Source organism: Perognathus longimembris, chromosome 2, assembly GCF_023159225.1.
Source record: "Perognathus longimembris pacificus isolate PPM17 chromosome 2, ASM2315922v1, whole genome shotgun sequence".
NCBI classification, from domain to species: domain Eukaryota; kingdom Metazoa; phylum Chordata; class Mammalia; order Rodentia; family Heteromyidae; genus Perognathus; species Perognathus longimembris.
This window is the reverse complement of record NC_063162.1, coordinates 29,507,403-29,530,776: the sequence shown is the minus strand read 5'-3', so window position 1 is coordinate 29,530,776 and position 23,374 is coordinate 29,507,403. Positions and strand designations below refer to the sequence as shown.

The following is a 23,374-nucleotide window of genomic DNA, read 5'->3' as shown; positions in this document are numbered from 1 at the left end:
TGAGTTTGAGGCCATTCTAGACAAAGATAGCAACAAGATCTTGTTTATAAACAACAACAATAAAAAAATGGCTAGAGCATAAATCAAGTGGCAGAGCGTGAATTCAACAAGTAAAGGCCCTCAATTCAATCCCCAGTGACACACACGCACACACGCACACACACACACACACACACAGATGTATTTGTTTGCTTGTTGTTTTTTTTTTAACATGATAACCTTTACTCAGTATCTCAAAAACACTACTTATTCTTTTGAAAAAGTATTTTTATATGTATGTAATCCCCACATTCATTGGGACTAAAGGACAGATTTTGTACACATAGAAATTTAACTTAAAATATTTTATTACAGAGACTCTAAAGGAGATACAATAATTTTAAGTGTTTTGTTGTTTTGTGATAAAAATAGAGCCAGCCATTTTTCCTTTATCAAGAATTTGGTTAGAATGCAAACAAGTGTTTATCTTTTATAGAGATTATCAGCTTTGGAGGAGAGAGGATGATCAAAGTAAACTTTATTAGAATTTTTATAACAGAACTAGGCATTCAAAACAAAAGTGATTGTAGAAGACTGTGACTATTCCCCTTATTGACACCTGAAAAATAGTGTAAAAATAGAAATTTAACTCAGATATAACCTGTTCCTTAATAAAAGTTGAAAGTAGGAACTTGTATTCAAATAAACTATACGCTTCAAAAATTTTAAGTATTATTACAAGCAGCACAGGTACTCAGTCTTTAAATTTTTTGAAATTATTTCTATATAATAATTTTACATATAATCTATGTATTTCTATAGTCAGAAGACTATCATGGTGTGGTAGGAATTAATGAAATGATTTTTGGCTAGTTATAATAACAAAACAAAATTCTTCAGTTTGCAATAACAAATTCAAGTTTAATAAAATTAAGTCACCCTCTGCCTAGATTAAACTTTATTATTTAGCATATCAGGGTGAAGTATTTTGAATGTTTCTTTTCTCTCAATGAATTCTTAAACTGTTTTCTCTCTGGGCTTTCTATTTGTACTTTCTTTTTCAATCTGTAACAGCTGGCTGGGGATCTGCTACTCTCTATTCTTCAGTGCATCAGCCCACTATTGTAGGCTGGCCACATTCCAAGACTTCATCTCTAGGATGGTTCTTCTGAAAGACTCACAGATAACACTTCCAAAACTCCTCTGAAAACAGATATACTATCTGTGATAGATCTAAGTCATAAAGGGTTGTAAAATGGTATTTTTTAACCTTTAATTTGGCAGGAAGTGTGACATCATATTTATATTCAATGGATTTTTTTACTTATCATATTTGGCCGGTTTGTCTTTGCATAGCATCTGTCCTGTTTTGTTTTTGTTTGTGGATAACATACTGTTCTGTTTTTGTGTTTTTTTTGTCACGAAAGTCCTAGGTTATATGTAGGACTTCTTTTCCACAAGTTGAATTGGAGCAATTGCTGATTTGAAAGTTTACTTTTATTAATCTGTCAACTTATTAAAATGTCCATGATTAATTTTATGTCATCTTAAATAACAAATATCAAGAACACAACATTTTACAAACAGCAGACATATTAGATCAAGAAATTTTTTTCTTACTGTTTAATCTTCTCTGATTACAAGAAACATGAAAATCAGTCCATCAGTCCATTTATGCCTCTTTTTAGTGGAAGACTTGATTAGAACAAGAATAGAACAAGAAATTAAATGGGAGCTAAAACTGGTTGATGTCTGTGCCTCTGCTATTCTCTTGTTTAGTCTTTCATATTTCTCATCTAAAATCTGGCAAGGCCACCTTTCCAGACTTACTAAGCAGTAAGCTGGGTGAACACATGACCTTCCCACCTACAAATAAGCTGCCTTTTGCCCAGCTCTGTTCCAGCCCATGGCTATTTCTGCACAAAGAATGTCAGTAATGCTAAAGCAATCATTCACTTTAAAAAAAAACTTATTGTCAAACTGATGTACAGAGAGGTTACAGTTTCATACGTTAGGCATTGGATACATTTCTTGTACTGTTTGTTACCTCCTCCCTCATTCCCCCCTCCCCCCTTCCCCCCATGAGTTGTTCAGTTGATTTACACCAAACAGTTTTACAAGTATTGCTTTTATAGTCGTTTGTCTTTTTACCCTGTTTCTCTCGATTTTAGTATTCTCTTTCAGTTTCTTAGTTCTAATACCAGTATACATGGTTTGCAATGTATTCAGATAAGATACAGAGATAGTGCAGGTACAACCACAGGAAGGAGATACAAGAGGATTATCAATAATAGAACTTATGGTTTCACATCGCATTTTGAAAGTAATTACAACAGTGATATAATAGTCGTTTCCATAACATGGAGTTCATTTCATTTAGCATCATCTTATGTGTTCATAAGGGTATAGTTATTGGGGTCTTGTGATCCTATGCTGTGACTAGCCTAAACCTGTGCTAATTATTCCCGGTGAGGGAGACCATAGAGTCTATGTTTCTTTGGGTCTAGCTCACTTCACTTAGTATAATTTTTTTCAAGTCCCTAATGGGACTACATCAAACTGCAGAGCTTCTGCAGGGCAAAGGACATACCTCGCAAGATAAACAGCAAGCCCACCAATTGGGAAAAGATCTTTACTGGCTATACAACGGACAAAGGCCTCATTTCTAAAATATATGCAGAACTAAAAAAATTAAATTCCTCCAAAACAAAACCGCAAAGAACCAATAGCCAACAAGTGGGCTAAAGACTTAAAAAGAGACTTCTCTGATGAGGAAATGAGAATGGCCAAGAGACATATGAAAAAGTGCTCTACATCACTGGCCATAAAAGAAATGCAAATCAAAACAACATTGAGATTCCACCTCACCCCAGTAAGAATGTCCTATATCAAGAAAACTAACAATAACAAATGTTGGAGGGGATGTGGCCAAAAGGGAACCTACTTCATTGTTGGTGGGAATGTAAACTGGTTCACCCACTCTGGAAAGTGCTATGGAGCTTCCTCAGAAGGCTAAACATAGAGCTCCCCTATGACCCAGTAGCCCCACTTTTGGGCATCTACCCAAAAGACCACAAACAAGAACACACTAAAGCCACCAGCACAACAATGTTCATCACAGCACAATTTGTCATAGCTAGAATATGGAACCAACCCAGATGCCCCTCAGTAGATGAATGGATCAGGAAAATGTGGTACATATACACAATGGAATTTTATGCCTCTATCAGAACGAATGACATTGCCCCATTCGATCATTCACTTTTTATGCCCTTTACCTTCTTACACCATACAGAGCTTTTTCCCTATATTAAGTTTGCTGTTACTGAACAACAATAATCCTACTAGAAAAATTTATTTTCTCATGAAAAGTATGCTTTTGACTAGCAATCTTTGGTCCCTTTTCTTGTTAATCACAAACTGTGTAGTTTTGCAACCCAGTTTAGAAATTTTTCATATATGCCTTTTTAAAATTCAGAGTAAAGCATTTTTCATTGTTCTTTTACTTTATAATTCATAAGACAATATTTCCTTCTCATTGTGTTTCAATGAAATAGCTGTTACTGTTTTGTCCTTACTTGGCTAAGGCTGCATGCCATTCAGCCTACTGTGTCAGTGAGACCTTACCTCTTATAGGAGGGTTATGGTTCAGCTTTCAGAAGTACTCCCCCTCAACCTACTCCTTAGACTGCTACCAGAGCATTATTCTAAATACATATAGAAATATTGTTTATCCCTGTCTTATTTCTCTCCCTTTTCAATTTTCTCTCTTACCTTTGGGGATTTTCACTACAAATCTACTAAACATTAGAATTGATAGCTGTGGAATAACTTCATTGAATTCCTTTTTATTATTATCATTTGGAAATCTCACAAGTGAACTAACAGTGTTCTTTGGATCCCCATTTTATTACCACAAGATGGAGAAAGGGACAGGAAAGAAAATAAAATGTTGGGTCTGATTTCCTGATTGTTAAGACATCAGAAGTTTTCCTCAAGTACACTTAGTTTTTGTGCATAGGTTAATTTCCTCTGATTGAGTTGCTCCTACAGCTATTACATATCATTTGATATACATCTATAGAATTAGAGAAGATAGTAGCAATTTCAAAGGGTAGTTTTGAAAACAGGCTGTTAAATTTAACATATCTACTTTCAGCTGGTAAGTTCTTAACAGTGTGAACTGATTCTGCAATATTTGATTTAAGACTACAGACATCATAGTCATTCAGATTGGAATTTGAATTCTGGATTCCAACTCATCAGTTCTAAGAATTTGGGCATGATAACTCAATTCTTCCATCCCAGATGTAAATGCATATCTTTCAGGAATGCTGTAATATACTAAAGCAAGCATCTAAATAGCAGAAAGAATAACAAGGACTCTTAAGTGATTTGTTTCATGATATCATGGTAATGACCATTTATTAAGTACTCATTATCTTGTAGGTTCTACACAAGACCCTAAATGACATTATCTATGCAGGTGAAACTTCAGATTCATAATTCGTATCTATTTACTCCATTTCAGTTAGACTTTTAGAGGTTGAATTGTGTAGGCTAATATTAATTTGATGAGCAGAACTCTAGACAAGAATCAAGGAACACACAAAAGCAAATAAAACAAATGTTAACAATCCTCTAAGTTATCTGAAGATGATACACACACACACACACACAATGCATCTGTGTACTTTATTCATGGAAGTATTCCTCAAATTCATGTTACATCACATTTGTGTTACTTGTTATCCTAGAAACTTTTGGTGATTCTCAGACAATTGCACTTTATTTGTGAAATAAGAGTTAACTACTTTTTGAGGGTCTCCCAGTTCCAGAAAATTTTAACTTCTTTGCATCTGTATTATCTACATTAACTTCTTTCTTGAGAAGAAAACATGATGGATTTACTCTAAACTATTCATCTTTGATGAATATGAAATTTCTAGAGCAGCATTAGGGACCAATATGAAAACAATGAAAATTTCCATAGAATAACAAACTAAGAATGAATTCATGGTAGAAATGGGGGTACTAGAAAACATTTTCCAGAGAAGCTTGATAGTTTGTGTTGCTGCTCAAGTTAGCACCCAGCTTCAGTGTTTAGAAACTCTAAAGGTTTATAGTATAGTATAATATTGGTCAGGAATGGCTTTGTTCACACATCATTCAAGGATCCAAGCTGATGAATGATATAACATCCTAACTTTTAGCTTCTGTCAATGTATTACAGTACTAGAGGGAACAAAAAGGAGAGAACACAGTTTGTCATTGGTCTTAAATGTATTGATACTACTTGCTAGCCCAGAAATGATGGACATCATTTCTCTTGTGGCCCATTAAGAGTTCATCAGATGTCTCTGTAAAAGGTGTGGAATGTGGGATGAATATATGCATGTTTGATGAACATAAATGCTCCTTTTAAATCACATATGCATTGATTGTAAAAAGGTAAAGAAAGTCAGTCTGGTGACTGAAAATAGAAGAAATGAAAAAGAGGGCTGGGGATATGGCCTAGTGGCAAGAGAGCTTGCCTAGTATACATGAGGCCCTGGGTTCGATTCCCCAGCACCACATATACAAAAAAAGGCCAGAAGGGGCGCTGTGGCTCAAGTGGCAGAGTGCTAGCCTTGAGCAAAAGGAGGCCAGGGACAGTGCTCAGGCCCTGAGTCCAAGGCCCAGGACTGGCCAAAAAAAAAGAAGAAATGAAAAAGAAACTCTACAAACAAGAAACTCCACAAACAAGAACACACTAAAGCCACCAGCACAACAATGTTCATCGCAGCACAATTTGTCATAGCGAGAAGCTGGAACCAACCCAGATGCCCCTCCATAGATGAATGGATCAGGAAAATGTGGTACATTTACACAATGGAATTTTATGCCTCTATCAGAAAGAATGACATTGTTCCATTTGTAAGGAAATGGAAGGACTTGGAAAAAGTTATACTAAGTGAAGTGAGCCAGACCCAAAGAAACATGGACTCTACGGCCTCCCTTATTGGGAATAATTAGTACAGGTTTAGGCAAGCCATAGCAGAGCATCACAAGGCCCAATAGCTATACCCTTAGAAACACATAAGATGATGCTAATTGAAATGAACTCCATGTTATGGAAACAAGTGATGTATCACAGTTGTAACCACTTTCAACGTCCTATGTGTATGTGTAGTTTCTATTATAGATAATGTTTTGTATCACCTTCCTATGTTTGTACCTACACTATCTCTGTAATCTTATCTGAGTATATTGGAAACCGTGTTTACTGGTATTGGAAGTAGGAAATTCAAAGGGAATACCAAATTCGAGAGACACAGGGTAAAAAAAGAGAAATAACTACAAAAGCAATACTTGCAAAACTGTTTGGTGTAAGTGAACTGAACACCAGGGGGGAGGAGGGAAACGGGGGAGGGAGGGGGGCATGAGGGACAAGGCAACAAACAGTACAAGAAATGTATCCAATGCCCAACGTATGATACTGTAACCTCTCTGTACGTCAGTTTGATAATAAAAATTTGATAAAAAAAAAAAAAAAAGAAAAAGAAACTCTACTGTAAAAGTGAAGCAACCTGTAGGGTAACAAAAGTAAATGTTTAGTTAATTACTATATTCTAAGAGCCTGGAAGCTGGAACATCAGCATATGAAGATCTGAGAGCCAAGGATAAGCCCTGAGGCAGTGGAATCTTTCACTGGCTACATGGTTTTATTTCTATGAAATACAGGTTAAATATTTATTATTAATTTCCTGGAGTTGTTTGGTGAAAACTGTTACTGGATAGTTTATAGTTTAGATTACTCTGTGATCCAAGGATCTAAGTACACACAAAGTGACTAGAAAAATAAACTCTAAAAGATTTTTATCTTTCTTAACCAAACTTTTAAAGTTGTATAAAGACAAGCAGAATTGCGCAGCAGAAGCATGCTGGGCCCATAAAATTATATTAAAGACAAGAAAGACTTCAGTGAATCAACTTGTGAAGTATCACATTCATGTAAATTATTAAAAACAGTATTTTGGGAGGTCACAAAAATAGTACATCTGGGCTGGGAATATGGCCTAGTGGCAAGAATGCTTGCCTCATATACATGAAGCCCTCAGCACCACATATATAGAAAACGGCCAGAAGTGGCGCTGTGGCTCAAGTGGCAGAGTGCTAGCCTTGAGCAAAAAGAAGCCAGGGACAGTGCTCAGGCCCTGAGTTCAAGGCCCAGGACTGGCAAAAAAAAAAAAAAAAAAGAAAGAAATAGTACATCTAAATAAGAAGTTAACAGCAGTTAACATTAGTGGGGTATGTACTGTATACAAGAAGCAGTATGAATTGTTTTATATGTATTATTTTGTTAAGCCCCATGCTACCTCTAAAAGGTGATTATTCTCTTTACAAACTTTATTAGTTTGTAAGATGTTAGCTGTCATGGATCTTAGAATACTTAATATAATTTGGTTCTAACAAAGGTAAATTAGTTGTAAACACTGTAAATCAGTTTTATCTATCACTTACCTTATTAAATCTCCTGGTATAAATGTTTTTGACTTGTACAATAAATAATTTAATTACAGATAGGAATTATACTGCAATTTTAACCTTTTTTTTTTTCAGGGTTTGGACAGAGGTGCCAAAGGCCAAATGCCCCCTTTCAGCAGTTTTGTTTCAACTGTTAGCCAGAAGAAAGAAGCTGCTGAAAATAGAAGTTCACCTACACATCTTGTTTTCCCTAACATCAAGAATGGTAATAGTCTATACATCTTGGCTAAAAATATATTCAATTATTCAAAAGTTAGATTTTAATTATTTCTTTGTTCTAATAGTCTAGTGAATACAGCAACAAGAAATAAATTATGTAAATATGTATACAAAGAAGCTAAATCATTTTAGATGATTGTTACCTAAAGTAGTAATGAAATATAAAACTCATGAATACTAAGTTTGACTATAAAACCAACTACAATAAAACATTTTTATGTCTTTTTGTTATACGGTTATGTTAAACAGCCTTTCCATCACTGTGACAAAATGCTTGAAATAACTTAAGGAAGAAGGAGTTATTTTGGCTCAGGGTTTCAGAGCTTCCAATCCATGGACACTTAGCTCTTTGATTCCAGGTTAGTAGTCAGAATGTTACAGTGGGGAAGCTGTGGTAGAAAAGAACTTCTCATCTCATGGTAACAAGGAAGCACAGCAAGAGGCAGGAAGAGGCCCGGGATAAGGGGCTCAATTGGAAGGATGGATGTTCCAGGCTAGTCCTAGCAAAAATGTTCTCTAGACCCCACCTCTACAGAATAAGCTGGACAAGGTGGTTTGTGTCTGTCATCCCAGCTCTGTGAAAAGTACAAATAGGGAATCTCAATACAGAGTAGCCTGACCTGAAAGTTAAACTATTTCTCAAGAGCAACCAGAGAAAAAGGGCTCAATGTGTGGCTCAAATGGTAGTCTACCCAGCAGTTCAACTTTTGACTTTAAACCCCAGTACCCTTGTTAAAAAAAAAAAAAAAAAAAAGAAGAACTATACTAATGAGAACATTGCCATCAGGAAAGTCAAATAGATGAAGCCAAACACTGTGTGTAAAAGGCATTAAATTATTTAAAAAGTGTAATTAGGCCAACAGGATAACCTCTTTTTAAAACTGTAAACATACTAGAGGAGGCCAGGCACTGGGGGCTCACACCTTTAATCCTAGCTAATCAAGAGGCTGAGATCTGAGGATCACAGTTCAAAGCCAGCCCAGGCAAGAAAGTCCATGAGACTCTTATCTCTAGTAAACCACCAGAAAACCAGAAGTGGTTCTGTGGCTCAAAGTGGTAGAGCAATAGCTTTGAGCTGAAGAGCTCAGGGACAGTGCTCAGGACCAGAATTCAAGCCTCACAACCTACTGAAAAAAAAAATACTAGAGGCACATATAAAATTATTTTCAAATATGCAAGTACTCACCAACCTAGTAATTCTTCTTGTAGGAATTTAGTCTGAGCAAGTAATGGCGGCATACATCCAAAAATATAATTGAGAATTATTTATAAAAGTATTTGAGCCAACCTAAGTGAATTGATAAATTATGTTAATCTGTATTTTAAATGTTATGCTTCTAATAAAAATGATAAGTATATAAAGTGATAGAAGAGATACAATGCAATAAAAAATTTAAAAAGAAATGTACTGCCTTATGTATGAAACTGTAACCCCTTTGTACATCACTTTAACAATAAAAAAATGACAAAAAAATTAAGTAAGTTATACAGTGATAGCTAGAATTTGACTCTGATTTTTTTTTTATGTCACACCTGGGGCTTGACCCTCAGGGCCTGGGCTGTCTCAGAACTTTTTTGCTTAAGGCTAACATTCTACCACTTGGGCCATAGGGCCACTTCTGGCTTTTTGGTGGTTAACTGAAAAGAGTTTCATAAACTTTCCTATCTCAGCTCGCTTTATCATCCTCAGATCTCAGCCTCCTGAGTAGCTAGGATTACAGGCTTGAGCCACCAGTACCCAGGAAACCTCTTATACAAAGAATGGTGCCTATGAACCTGTTAATGGTTTCCTCAGGGAGGCTTAAGTGTAAATTAATGTATAAATCTTTTGTTTTTATCACATGGAATATGAATCAATTGCATATTTTAAGTGTCCCTCACCATACAAAAAGACAAAGCCAACCTGTAAAGGGTTGAATGCCTCTACACTCTAACCAAACAAAAGAAACTTGGAATGTTTAAGGACACAGTTTCTGATTAGTTATCTAGTTCCCCCTGGGAGGCACTAGTGCCTACATGCCATATTTCCTCAACATGGTATAACAAACCTATATTATGGTACCATTATAGGAACAGAGCAATAAAGAAATTAACCTGAGAGAGGAATTATGAGAAATGATTTCTGTCTAGGACATATTAACTAGATAATGATAACTTTTATTTATGCAATACATATAATTCAGATTTTTTTCATATATAGTATCTTTGAGCCTCACAAAAATCATGTAAAATAGAATAGTTAATACAATCCTTATTTATTTGTTTTCTATTACTGCATAATAAATTACCACTACCTACTAACTTAAAGACAAAAGTCACTAATAGTTCACAGATCTTTTTGTCAGAAGCTTGATAGTTAGTTTGGATTTTTTACTTGGAGTTCTATAAGCCTGAAATCAAGGTGTTGGTTCAGTTGGCCTCTGAGAAAGAATCCTTTCCAAATTCCTTCAGGTTGTAAGCAGAATATTTTCTTTGTGCTTTTAAAAGACTGATTCCTAACACTTTGCCCAACCGTTAGTCTGGGGTTACTCTTAGCTCCTGGAGACCATGCCTATGGTTCCTTGCCATAGGACTTGTTATAATATCAAAGCTTACTCTTTCAGTGCAGCAACAGGATTCCTATGTCCTTTTATGATTCCAGTCTCTAAAAGGGCTTGTGTGTTTTGATTCTTACCTACCTGGATAGTTTTCCTATTTTACAGGTTCCAGGGTTTAGAACTTAAGTGTATGGGGGCTGGGAATGTGGCCTAGTGGTAGAGTGCTTGCGTAGCATACATGAAGCCCTGGGTTTTATTCCTTAGCACCACATACACAGAAAGAGCCAGAAGTGGCTCAAGTGGTGGAGGGCTAGCCTTGAGCAAAAAGAAATCAAGGACAGTGCTCAGGCCCTGAGATCGAGCCCCAGGATTGGCACACACACAAAGAAAGAAAAACAAAAAAGAACTTAAGTATCTTTTTTATGGGAGGGGGGGCTCAAATCAACTCACAACAGAGAGTTAAGAACCCTAAGAAAATTGAAATTCATGCAAGAAACAGTGATAGTGGTTCAAAAGAAGTGGCAGATAACCATAACCTTCTTTGTTTGAATTTTTTTGTTCAAATTCTTTAGCCTTTGATTCCACTCTGTGACTTCTCTCTATTCCATTCTTTCTATACAGATATCTTGATCTCTGAACTTAAGTTGTAAACTCATATACCCACAAGTCTAGTTGTATTGACTCTGAGTATGGTTTACTTATTTGAATTTACACCACTTCTCTGCTTCTCCCTTTTGATGAATGGGACGTTAGATTAAGTCTTCCACACATAAACATGTGTGTAATTCCTTGATCTTTTGAGAAGCTTTTCTTACTTACCAATAATATTATTTCCTCAGAAATGCATCATTCTTGGCCATTACTATAACTTTCTTCCTTTACTGGGAGCAGAACCTATGCTAGGTATTTTCTAACAGCTTGTTTCCTAGCCTTATCTTCAAGTGGTATTAGAGAAGCTGCAAAAACCTAGCGTGGGTTTACCTAACAGCTGAGGGATGCCTTTCCTCCCTGTGTATCACATGACTAGATATGCCTGTCAAGTTGGCTGTCCTTTTAAAGATCTGAGAAGTGTAGGAGTTTTACCTACTATAACAGCTGCTAGAGATGATACATCTTCAGAGAAACAATCTAAAAGATAAGTAATGTAGGAGTTGGGGGATGTGTGGGGTGTAACTGCATTTTCTCTTACTCTTTTATATTTTTTCCTTCTAAACTTAACATGCATGTGCCTTTTAGATTTATTTAAAACATTTTTAAATAGCATAGGACATATTTTAAAACATCAAAGAAATTCTTTCTCAAACCTTTTAAATATTTTTACATTCTTGATAATTCAGAGAAGAATTAGATATGAACTCTCACCTTTATCTTTACCTTTAGGGCACTGTTTCATTAGCAGCTCAGCCCATTGCATGAGTATTCTAAGTAGAGGCCTGATGTAACACAATGAAGTCTACAATTTTTCAGACTGAAAAACTTTGACATACTGAATTTTTATAAACCCTGAAGAAATGCATCTTTGCCACTCTAAAATAGCTAAAGGAAAAATAGGTTCTTTTTAGGTCTGGGTGGGTGGGGCCTGTGATCTATTTGCAAGTAAAATAACACAGATCATCACAGTTTCTAAGACTCAGGTACAAACATCAAACAAGCTCTTATAAGAAAAGGCATCATGGGGCTTAGTGCCTGAGAAAAGGACTTGCTGCTTTAGAACCCTGCCTTCTAAGTATCTCCAAGGCCTCAAATAACCCCATCTCTAGTTCTCCTTGGAAAATGAACAGATTTGGAGGCAAATTTGGAAGATCTTTTCCTAGGTCACAGTGAGTGAATACTTTTGGATTCGGCTTTTCCTAACTCTTCCAAGGAAGAAGTGTCTCAATGAAGTACTTGAAGTATTTTGCTATATTTATTCACTTGCTTATCTACCCCTTTAGTAATATATATGCTCCTAAAGATTTCATTTTGGAGAAGGAAAGGATTATCTTTTTACATTAAGTCTAAGGTTCTGGGGGGTGGTGGGGGAGGCTGTTGTTTTAATGTGTATGCCAGTCCTAGGGCTTGAATTCAGGACCTGGGTGCTGTCCCTGAGCTTCTGTGAGCAAGGCTAGCAATCTATCACTTGAGGCACTGTTCTACTTTCAGCTTTTTCGAGGTTAATTAAATAAGAGTTTCACAGACTTTGCTGCCCTAGCTGAGTACACTCCTCAGATCTCAGCCTCCCGAGTAGCTAGGATTACAGGCATGAGCCACCAGCACCTGACAAATCTAAGTTTTTGAGTAAGTAATATTTATATGTTTCAACAATCAAAACTATAAAACTAAAATTGGCTCAGATGTCTGTAATACTCCTTACAGCTGTCCCTCGAATTCTTTCCTGTTTCTGTATAGAACAATGTATTTGTATTTCCCTCCTTTAAAAAGTTACCACATACATTATTATTCAGCACCTTGGTTATTTTCAGTTAGTAAATTCAAGTTATCTTTCTACATTAGTATACACAGAGCTTCCCCATCCTTTAGCCCAGCCATATTCCATATACCATTTTATTAAATACATTAGAATTTATTCATATTTCTGTTTAAGTTGTATCAGTTCTTTTGTTATTATAAGCAACATCAAAATGAACAGAATGAAAGATTCTGTGTATGTTATTGTGGTCACCTATAGTATGTCTATAGACTATTCCTAGAGGTGTGTCAGATCTTAGAGTAAATGCTTCCATTTTGGGGAGTGGGAGGGTAGGAAGAGTGCCAGTACTGAGGCTTGAAAACTGGGCCTTGCTCATACATAGCTTTTTCTGCTCATGGTTAATGCTCTACCACTTGAACCATATCTCCACTTCCAGCTTTTTTCTGGTTAACTGGAGATAAGAGTCTCAAATATTTGTCTTCCTGGACTGACTTGAACCTTAATTCTTAGATCTCAGCCTCCTGAGTAGCTAGGATTGTAAGCATGAACCATCAGTGCCTGGCAGTAAATGCATTTCCAGATTTACAGTGTCCTTGAGTTTGGAATCCATCAAATTCATCTGGGACCCAGCATCTATGGTATATGTAACCTGTACTCTAAAAATTTACTGAATAAAGAAGTTGAGCACCTTTTTCTAGACTTCAGTTATACCCATCAGAAGACTGTAAAACATTCTCTGAGATAGTCCATCTTAAGGCATCTACTTCATTAAAGATGAACTTTTTTAGTCACTATTTTTAATATTCTTATAACTAAATCCATAAAAGAACATTTTACTAGTGCTTTTAAAAAAATTATTGTCAAACTGATGTACAGAGAGGTTACAGTTTCATATGTTAGGCATTGGATACATTTCTTGTACTGTTTGTTACCTCCTCCCTCATTCCCCCTTCCTCCTTTTACTTGTGCTTTTATGGCAGTTTTGCAAACACACACACACAGACAGATACACACACACACACACACACATCACTGAACTTAGTAAAGTCCATGTCCAAGAACCAGTGAATGTATTGCTTTGTTTGGCATTTTTGGCTAAAGTCCTGTGAGTCAGAGGATTGTTTTCCCCATTTCTTCCTTTCTCTCTCCCACCTTCAGTTTTATTTTTTGCTAAATGTTCAGAAAAGTCATCTTATAGACATTGATGTAAACACCACCTGTTATGACTAATCCACTCTGGTCTTTCCCTGTTTCATGCCTCTAGTAAAGCAATCTGAAGCAGTACCAAAGAACTAAACTAATTAGAAGGATCTGTCACATTGTTCTCTTATGACCTGCCTGGTACTCATACTTTGTCAGTTATACCAAATAAGAACTGTGTCTTTAAGTCAGCTACCTCTATCTGACAGTTTGACTGTAAACAGGTACTTAGCCCTTGTGAGCCTTTATTTACTCACTTTTAGAATGAAACAGTTGGGAATGATGAGCTGTAAGATAACTTCTGCACCTAACATTTATGATTTAAAGGGTAATTCCCCAGTATGTTAGTTTTTGCTTGATCTTTATTGAATATTTTGTTTTTGTTATTGAGACATTTTATAGTTTACTAGTCCCTACTTTTTGTAGTTTCCAAGCAAGTTTCCATTTTACTACTTGCTTTTATTAATGATATTTGTTTTGTTTTTTGTTTTTTGCCAGTCCTGGGGCTTGAACTCAGGACTTGAACACTGTCCCTGGCTTCTTTTTGCACTCTACCACTTGAACCACAGTGCCACTTCTGGCTTTTTCTATATATGTGGTGGTGAGGAATTGAACCCAGGGCTTCATGTATACAAGGCGAGCACTTTACCACGAGGCCATATTCCCAGCCCATGATATTTGTTTAGTAGTTTTATAACTATGGTTTTATAACTTTTCAGGCACTTTCATCCTAAAACAAAGAAGTTAATCTCTCAGTACTTATTTTCTCATCTGTAAAATCAATTAATAAAAAGTTACTCTATAATGTTAGATGTATGAAAAGGCATTTGAAAAATATTCAGTTCCTTGATTTATGAAATTGAGTAAAGAATATATATATATATACATACATACACATATTATATACATATGGAGAGAATGCTAAATACATAAAGAGGAGAGAACACTTACTAATTCGGGGGGGGCGAAGAATTATAACGTGATAGGTTTCCATCATTCATACCCATGACCAACTAATGGCATACATTTTTTAACAAGTCAAAATATGTCACACATTTTGAACACAATCAACATTTCCATAATAATGACTAAATTAAAGCACTCAAACTTATTTAAAAAACACTACAAGCAAGTCAAAAGACAGTCTCATGCCGATTATACTGCTCCATCCTTTTCTCCAGAAGTAACTACTGTTCCCTTTTTAAGGATTCATTCTATGTGAGTGAATCCTAGGAAACAAGGACAACAACGGAACATCTGACAAAGCTCTCATTTGGATGTGAAGTTGTATTAGATGTCTAGAAATATGGTCTTCAACTGTCTCTAAGCTACTGTTAGGTAAACTGAGATAGTAGAATAAGAAGAGGTGAATAGAGAGAGACCTCATCAATATACTGGCAATCCAAGTCAAGAATAAGAGTTTAGGGGACTGGGGATATAGCCTAGTGGCAAGAGTGCCTGCCTCGGATACACGAGGCCCTAGGTTCGATTCCCCAGCACCACATATACAGAAAATGGCCAGAAGCGGTGCTGTGGCTCAAGTGGCAGAGTGCTAGCTTTGAGCGGGAAGAAGCCAGGGACAGTGCTCAGGCCCTGAGTCCAAGGCTCAGGACTGGCCAAAAAAAAAAAAAAAAGAATAAGAGTTTAGGCTAGGTCTACCTGTTCATTCTATCTCCAGTTAAAGAATAAGACCATAAAGGCAATTAAAAGTTTGGTGATGACCAGTATCAAAAGATATTAATGCTCAGACTACCTCTGTTCTAGTCTATGCAGGGTGAAATTCTCAGGCCACTGTTATTGCTGGTCCAGTGTATAAGACATATATGTCTGTATTCCTGACTGTCTTTATCTACTAGCTCTCTGGAAGCTTAGCAGGGTTTTGATATTGCATGAGTGTTGTGCCTTAGTAACCTAAGTCTGTTTTTAATTCCATATGGTACATATTTAATAGGTTCTTTGCATCCATCAGATCATGTCCTTAAAGTACAGGAAATTATTTGAAATATTTTGTTGATATATTTCCTCCCTTCTGCTTTTCTAGCCTATTGTTCTAGGTCTTCCTATAATTCAAATGCCAAACCTTTTGGACACTTACATATGTTTTTCCATTTTCTTTTTGCTCTTAAAATTTCAGGAAATTCCTTAAAACCTTTTTGTCCCCCTCTTTCTTCCTTTCCCCCTTCCTCCCTCCCTTTTTTCCTTCTTTCCTCCCTCCTTCCTTCTCTCCTCCTTTGTCTCATCACCAACATCTCAAGAATGATAGGCAACCATCATAACTTTGAACATCCCAGCCGCTTTTCACTTTACTTTGAGGCGATGTCTCACTGAATTGACTAGGCTGACCTCAAACTTACTGTGTAAACCAGACTTGTCTCAAACTTGAGATCCTTCTGGCCTGTGTACCCAAGTACCTAGAACCTCAAAACAATAAATAAAAATTAAAAAATAAAAATATGCAATTGAATATCTTGCATATGCAATCATGACTTTAATTATTAGTTCTTTTCCTTGCCCAGAATAGCTCGTACTTTTATAGAATTCCATCCCATGAAAAAAATTAGTGATAGATTTTTAGAATTTCAATGACTTTCTTAAGTTTAATAAAGTTACTTATTCAGTCAGCAATAGGATCCAGTCCCTTACTTCCAAGGCTGATACTTTTCCATTACTTATGGAACTTCTGGTATAGCATTTTGCAAGAGTATGTTATCAGCAGGACTATTTTCATGTCATTACTTCCTTTCCTTCAGTTAAGAGGATAAAAAGCAAGCCCAGATTCCACCTGTATTTAATCTGCATGCTTCCCTTGCCATCTGCCCTGGTTATCCAGGAACAATCTTCATGTGACCACTTAAATAATGTTGCTGTGTATGGTAGTAATTGGAGGAACAAGAGTTCAAGGGCAGCCTAAACAACCTAGTGAGGCCCAGTCTCAGAAAAGAAAAAAAAAATCAAATGCATGGAAGAGAATTAAGTTTTAGCTGGGAGTTAATAGATTACATCTGTAATCCCAGCTTCTTGGGAGGCTGAGATCTGAGGATCATAATTCAAAGCCAGCCAGGATAAGAAAGTCTCTTATCTTCAATTAACCACCAGAAAGCAAGAAGTGAAGCTGCGGTTCAACAAAGTGGTAGAATGGTAGCCTTGAGCAGAAGAGCTCAAGGACAGCGCCCAGGCCCTGGGTTCAAGCCCTACAACTGACACGCAAAAAAAAATGTCTGAGAAACTCCTCCAAAATAACCATCATAAAACTGGGTTGGAGGTGTAGTTAAAGCAAGTAAGCTTAATAAGCAAGCTGAGCAAGCATGAGGCCCAGAGTTTAAATCCTAGCCCTAGCAATAAAAAAAGAAGAAAATTATGTTTGTTTTGTTTTTATGTCAGGGCTTCATTTTGGTGATTGTAACTGTGGAAAACTACATATGATGCTTCCTACCAGTCAGCTTATGAAAGCAATGAGCTTGCAAAAATTAGCTAATGATCTTAATACCCTTATCCATAGTTGGATAATGATCTTCACATTTTAAATATACTGCCAGCCCTTACTACAGCCCTTATTCTTACACTGGCTTCAGGCGTTTTACTTAATGTTTCTAAGCAACCAACTAAAATTGGCAACAGTATATTAAAAGGGAAAATGATTACTGCTTATCAATTTAGCACAGAATGTTCCCAAAGTATTGGATGAATGAAAACTAAATAACAGGTTTTTCACTGATAAATATATTTTTTTCCTTTTTTCAATGTATTATAATCTCCCATATTGCAGACAAAGTTGCACATGACAGAACAAAGATTTTCCTATTCTATTTATGATATCACTTTGAGGTTTACTTAATCTCCATCACCATAGTTATTGATTTTTCTCTTTTGAATTAGATTTTAATAAACATCTGTGAGACCAGGCAGAAAGCCTGCCTTGGGAAACAATGCCGAGACAATTCAGGGACTTGAGAGCAGCTGTGAGCTGTTATTTTTCTTTCTTAATAACTGAATGTCACATCCTGTAGTTTCTCTTTCATTCACTGACTTGAATAAAGGATTTAGCCCTTCTTTCAGAGTCAAGTTTTATTAACATAGTATGTTAACATTGTGCATTACTCTTTAGTACAAGTTACCTTCTGAACTAAAACTAGACTCAATCTAGGCCTATGGTTCTCACTTCTACCTTTAATCCTCCTGGTCTTTGTATTACTATTTCCCTTATATAAGAACCTCCCCACCCTCAGCCTCTGCCAAAATCTAATTTGTTAATAACTCAGATTTCACTTTTTTTCTCAGCATGATATTAATAAAAGTGAGTGGGTATTAAAATGTGTATATGTTTGGTTTGTGAATAAGTTAATTTATATTTGAATTCATCTGTTTGCATTTAATAGTGGGTGTTTTTAGCCAGGTTGAGAAAAGGGATAGGATAAGGTGAGCCTGGTGAAGAGGAAGAAAAACTGTAGAGGAACCACAAGAGATAATTGTGAGAAGACCATTGTTGAGGAAAGGAAACAACTGTCACTTATTTCCTGCTGAAATGCCCTTTTCTTCCTCATTGGTAGAAATTTCCAAAGGATGGGTGTTGTAAAATAATTCACCTTGTAATTAGAATTAATTTACACTATGCAGGACTTAAAATCTTTTACAAAGCTTTTTAAAAACTTTTTTTCCTATATAAGAATACGATACTCAAGAAAAATACCTTCAAATGAAAGGTCTTGGCATAGTCTCATCTAAAATACTTCAGAGGGTGGCATGATGTAACTTGTTTTAGAAGACTAATGATTTGTGATAGTTTTTTTTATAAACTTTTAAAATAGGGAGGGAGGATGAATAAATGCACTCATGCTATTCAATATACATTATGTATATATGCCTGTGTAACTTGTGGGCAGGGATGGGAGGGGAAAAGTGAAGGAAAGGGTGACATTGTTCAATAAAAGAAATGTTCTCATTATCTGACTTATGAAATGGTAGTCCCTCTGTACTACATCTTAGTAGTAACAATAAAATTATTTTAAAAATAATTTGCAAAAATACTGAATTTTGCTTGCTAAGAAATTGAACCTTTTTCCAATTTGTGCTTATAGTACAAATGACTAGAAATCAAATATTTTCATATTTAGTAAAGGATATAAAATCATTTCTAGATCTAAACTAAGAGAATTTAATAACCTGTTATGTATTATCAGTACCACAGTCATCTCATCTAAAACCATTGAACAGTTTGTTTCAATACAGTCATCATCAGAATCATCTAAGAGCATATTAGAAATCAAATCTTGTGCCCCACATACTCAGGGGAGAGCCAAGTAACCTGTTTCAATAAACTTTCCAAGTAATTATGCTATATAGTAAAGCTTAAAAAAATGTTTCTGTTGAATATGAAAAACTGACATCTTTAACTTCTAACATGAAAGTTTACTTTAAGATATACCTGTGTTAACCACTTTTTCTTTGCTATGACAAAAATACCTGAGAAAATCTACTTGAAGGAGGAAAGATTTATTTTGACTCACAATTTTGAAAGTTTCAGCCTCCGATCACTTGGCCCTATCACATGTGGGCCTGAGGCAAGGCTGAACATCACATCCAGGAGAATGTCGCAGAAGTAAAGCTGCTCACCTCATAGAAGCTGGGAAGCAGAGAATGGTAGAATCCAGAGACAATGCACCCTTCAAATGCATTCTCCTAGTAACATGTTTCCATACTCATTAGGTTTGCCTTAGCCTATTGAAGTTGTTGATAAGTCCAAGGATACACAGATAGATACTGAATGAGAAGGAGGAAAGGAAAACATCACTGTTGTGATTATTGAGATTACTGTGTTTCCTTAGTTGAAAATGTAGCCTATTAAATAGAAATAAAATCAGTCTACCTTAGTAAACTGTTATTTCTAATTACATACATTTAGAATCTATAAAACAGACTACAAAAGCAATTGAGCAGGTCTCAGGAAATATAACAATGGTCTTATATTCTTGTTATCAGTCTATCAGGATAGAAAAATAAGGTAAGGCTAAAAATACAAAAGATAATGACTAAACCCTCTTAAACTTAGCAAGTGGCACAACTTCATTTTGATTCAACATGGCTAACCACATTTTCACATCCATTGTTTTTACCAGCTATCAAACATACATTTAAATTTCACACATGTATAGGTATGATTCTGAGTTCTATATCCTGTTGGTTCACTGATAACACATCATTATAATACTGTCTTAGTTACTATAGCTTCAAAAGTGTTGATATCTGGTAGAACAAGATCCTACTTCTTTTTCTTTTTGTTCTTTTTTTTTTTTTTTTTTTTTTTTTTTTTTTTTGGCCAGTCCTGGGCCTTGGACTCAGGGCCTGAGCACCATCCCTGGCTTCTTCCCGCTCAAGGCTAGCACTCTGCCACCTGAGCCACAGCGCCCCTTCTGGCCGTTTTCCATATGTGGTGCTGGGGAATCGAACCGAGAGCTTCATGTGTAGGAGGCAAGCACTCTTGCCACTAGGCCACATTCCCAGCCCTTCTTTTTCTTTTTTATAGAAATATATTGGCAGTTCTTGTCCTTTTGGCCTTCCTTTTACAATCCACTGTTGTAAACTCCAAAGTGTTGCTGGGATTTTAATCAAATTGCATGGACTCTACAGATCAAGTGGGGAAAATTGACTTCTTTATGGTATTTAACATTTCTAGCATTAATGTGGTAAGAGAAGTTTTACCCTTTCCTTTCCTTATATTTACTTAGATCTACATACCTTTGACAGAGTTCCAGTACTTTGTCCATAGAGATCTTAACAATTTATTAATTAGTACTTAATACAAAAATAAAATTTTTCTTCTGCTAAATTGGGTTTACTATCTGTTGCTACTATTTAGAAATTCAGTTCATTTAGAACATTGACTTTTAGGGCTGGGAATATGGCCTAGTGGCAAGAGTGCTTGCCTCCTACACATGAAGCTCTTGGTTCGATTCCCCAGCACCACATATGTAGAAAACGGCCAGAAGGGGCGCTATGGCTCAGGTGGCAGAGTGCTAGCCTTGAGCAAAAAGAAGTCAGGGACAGTGCTTAGGCTCTGAGTCCAAGGCCCAGGACTAGCCAAAAAAACACACACACACACACACAAAAAAAAAAAACATTGACTTTTTCATCCACTAGGCTAAATTCACTTATCTTTGAATATGTATCCCTAGATTCTTTGTGATTTCCAATTCTGAGTGTCTTTAATACTTTTTTTAAATGTCTCTCTCACTGAAACCTCTAGAACATAGTTGAATGAAAGTGCTGATATTAGGCTTGTTCCTGTTATTTTGTTATATCTGAAAAAGAATGCTTGTTAATATTTCCCCATTAATTATTATGTTTCCTAGAGCTGACTTTGTAATCGTCAAATAGAAGATAGCTGTTTTAAAATTCAAGAATTCACAATAGAGATAAAAATGTTTTTAATAAATTGCTCATATGAGAAATTATGAAGTCCATTTTCGCAACTATTATGCAACAAAAATAGACTTAAAAATAGAAATTTAAGCACACTGGTTTAGAAAATTTATAAATAGCCTCTTTAATTAAAAAAACAGCTTTGAAAAATTGAAGCTAGACCTACTAGTTTAAGAAAATAGCAACTATGAGAATAGCAGTTCATCATCATCTGAGTGATAAAGTCAAGGTTATATACTCAGGAATTATAGCCCTTACTGTTTTCTTTATGAAATAAGTGAAAATTAATGAAATAAATATTCAAATAAATATTGCTTCATCTCATCAGAATTCAGTTTTCATGCTGCTTTCTCTATTTACTCTCTCTTATGGGTCTCTTTAATCCCATAGTTACTACCTTCTATACATTAAGCCATCACGTTTTTCCTGTACTTGACTCATACATTCAGTTATCTACTCAGTGTCTGCACTTACATATCTAGTAATCACCTTATCATTAACATGTTCATCATTCCTCTTCCCTCACAAGAGGAAAAAACCTTACTCTGCTGGTGCTCTGCATTTCAGTAGGGTCAGGCTAAATAAACTGTTGATATTATCTTTGGCATCTATCTTTAAGAAATGCATTTCTACCTCTCTAAGCATATCTTCCAGCAGCATATTGTATTATCTGCATTCATATTATGTCATAAACAGGACAGTTTCTTATTTCTACCACTCCAGTCTAATCCACCATCATCTCTTTCCAGATAGTACTATATATTACTACTATAGTAGTTATATTATTCTATTACTACCTGCTACCTTACCAGATAATGGTATATACTATTAAACATGTTGAAAGTTGGTGATGCTAACAGTGATAGATATGTCAGTAGAACCATATACACAAGCCATATATGCTGCAATATACAAAATAACTTCATGTATGATAAAAAGTATAAAAAAGCATAACATACTGGGCACTAGTGGTTCATGCCTGTAATCCTACCTATTTTTTTGTTTCCAAAATAAAAGGTAAAGGGCAAATGGTGTCTGTGAAGGTAGCAGGAGAAACAGCACTGGGTTTTAATCTCTCTGAATCCCAGCATAAAAACATGGAGAGGAACTATGAACATAACATTTAAGATCATGGAAGTAATTTACAATGAAATTGGCTGATAAAATGTCTACATAACTCCTTAAAGATAAAAAGGACAAGGCAAGCACTCTTGCCACTAGGCCATATCCTCAGCCCCAAAATTGAAAGACACAGGGTAAAAAAAGACAAACGACTACAAAAGCAATACTTGCAAAACTGTTTGGTGTAAGTGAACTGAACACCTCAGGGGGGGGAAGGGAAAAGGGGAGGAGGGGGGGTATGAGGGACAAGGTAACAAACAGTACAAGAAATGTATCCAATGCCTAACGTATGAAACTGTAACCTCTCTGTACATCAGTTTGATAATAAAAATTTGAAAAAAAAAAGATAAAAAGGACAAATTACCAAAACTGTAAGTTCTTCATACTGTTAGCTTCTGGACAAGAGGTGCCAGAAGGAAGCATCACGACTATCTGGTAAGAGCCATAGAGCTTCAAGCAACAGATAAGTCACTGCAAAGCTCAGAAAGCTGATTTTAGAACAAAAGCTGATACTGGAAAGAATTATCTCAAGAGCAGGTGAATGTGGAGATCCCATGCAGCAATCTCAAAGCTACCTAGTAGTCTTTCAGTCCAGGACCCTGTACTGAGCCTACAATCAAATCAGGAACAATAGAGATGAAAATAGAGAGAGGGAGATAGTGTTTGGTAATCTCAGAAAGCAAGCCACCAAATATTTTATGTTATACATAAAAGCAACAAAAAGAGTTTAACTGGACTGGGAATGTGGTTTAGTCATAGAGTGCTTGCCTAGCATGCTTGAAGCCCTGGGTTTGATGCCTCCGTACCACATAAACAGAAAAAGCCAGAAGTAGTGCTGTGGCTCAAGTGGGTAGAGTGCTAGCCTTGAGCAAAAGAACTCGGGGACAGTGCCCAGGACCTGTGTTCAAGCCCTAGGCCTGGGGGGAAAAAAAAGTTTGGGTTCTGAAAGCTTAGAAACACTGTT

The 23,374-nt window shown here is 36.0% G+C and overlaps 1 protein-coding gene across 5 annotated transcripts in view; it reads left to right on the top strand.

The window, feature by feature from the left end:
• Hectd2 (HECT domain E3 ubiquitin protein ligase 2) overlaps positions 1-23,374 on the top strand; it is a 67,835-nt gene that overhangs the window by 8,514 nt on the left and 35,947 nt on the right. For all 5 annotated transcript variants that reach the window (XR_007209895.1, XM_048338716.1, XM_048338715.1 and 2 more), the window contains exon 2: positions 7,582-7,711. Coding sequence is in view for 4 of the 5 variants with exons in the window: in XM_048338716.1 (XP_048194673.1) it covers positions 7,582-7,711 (130 nt within the window). In the remaining variant the exon portion in view is untranslated. The remainder of the gene's footprint in view (positions 1-7,581; positions 7,712-23,374) is intronic.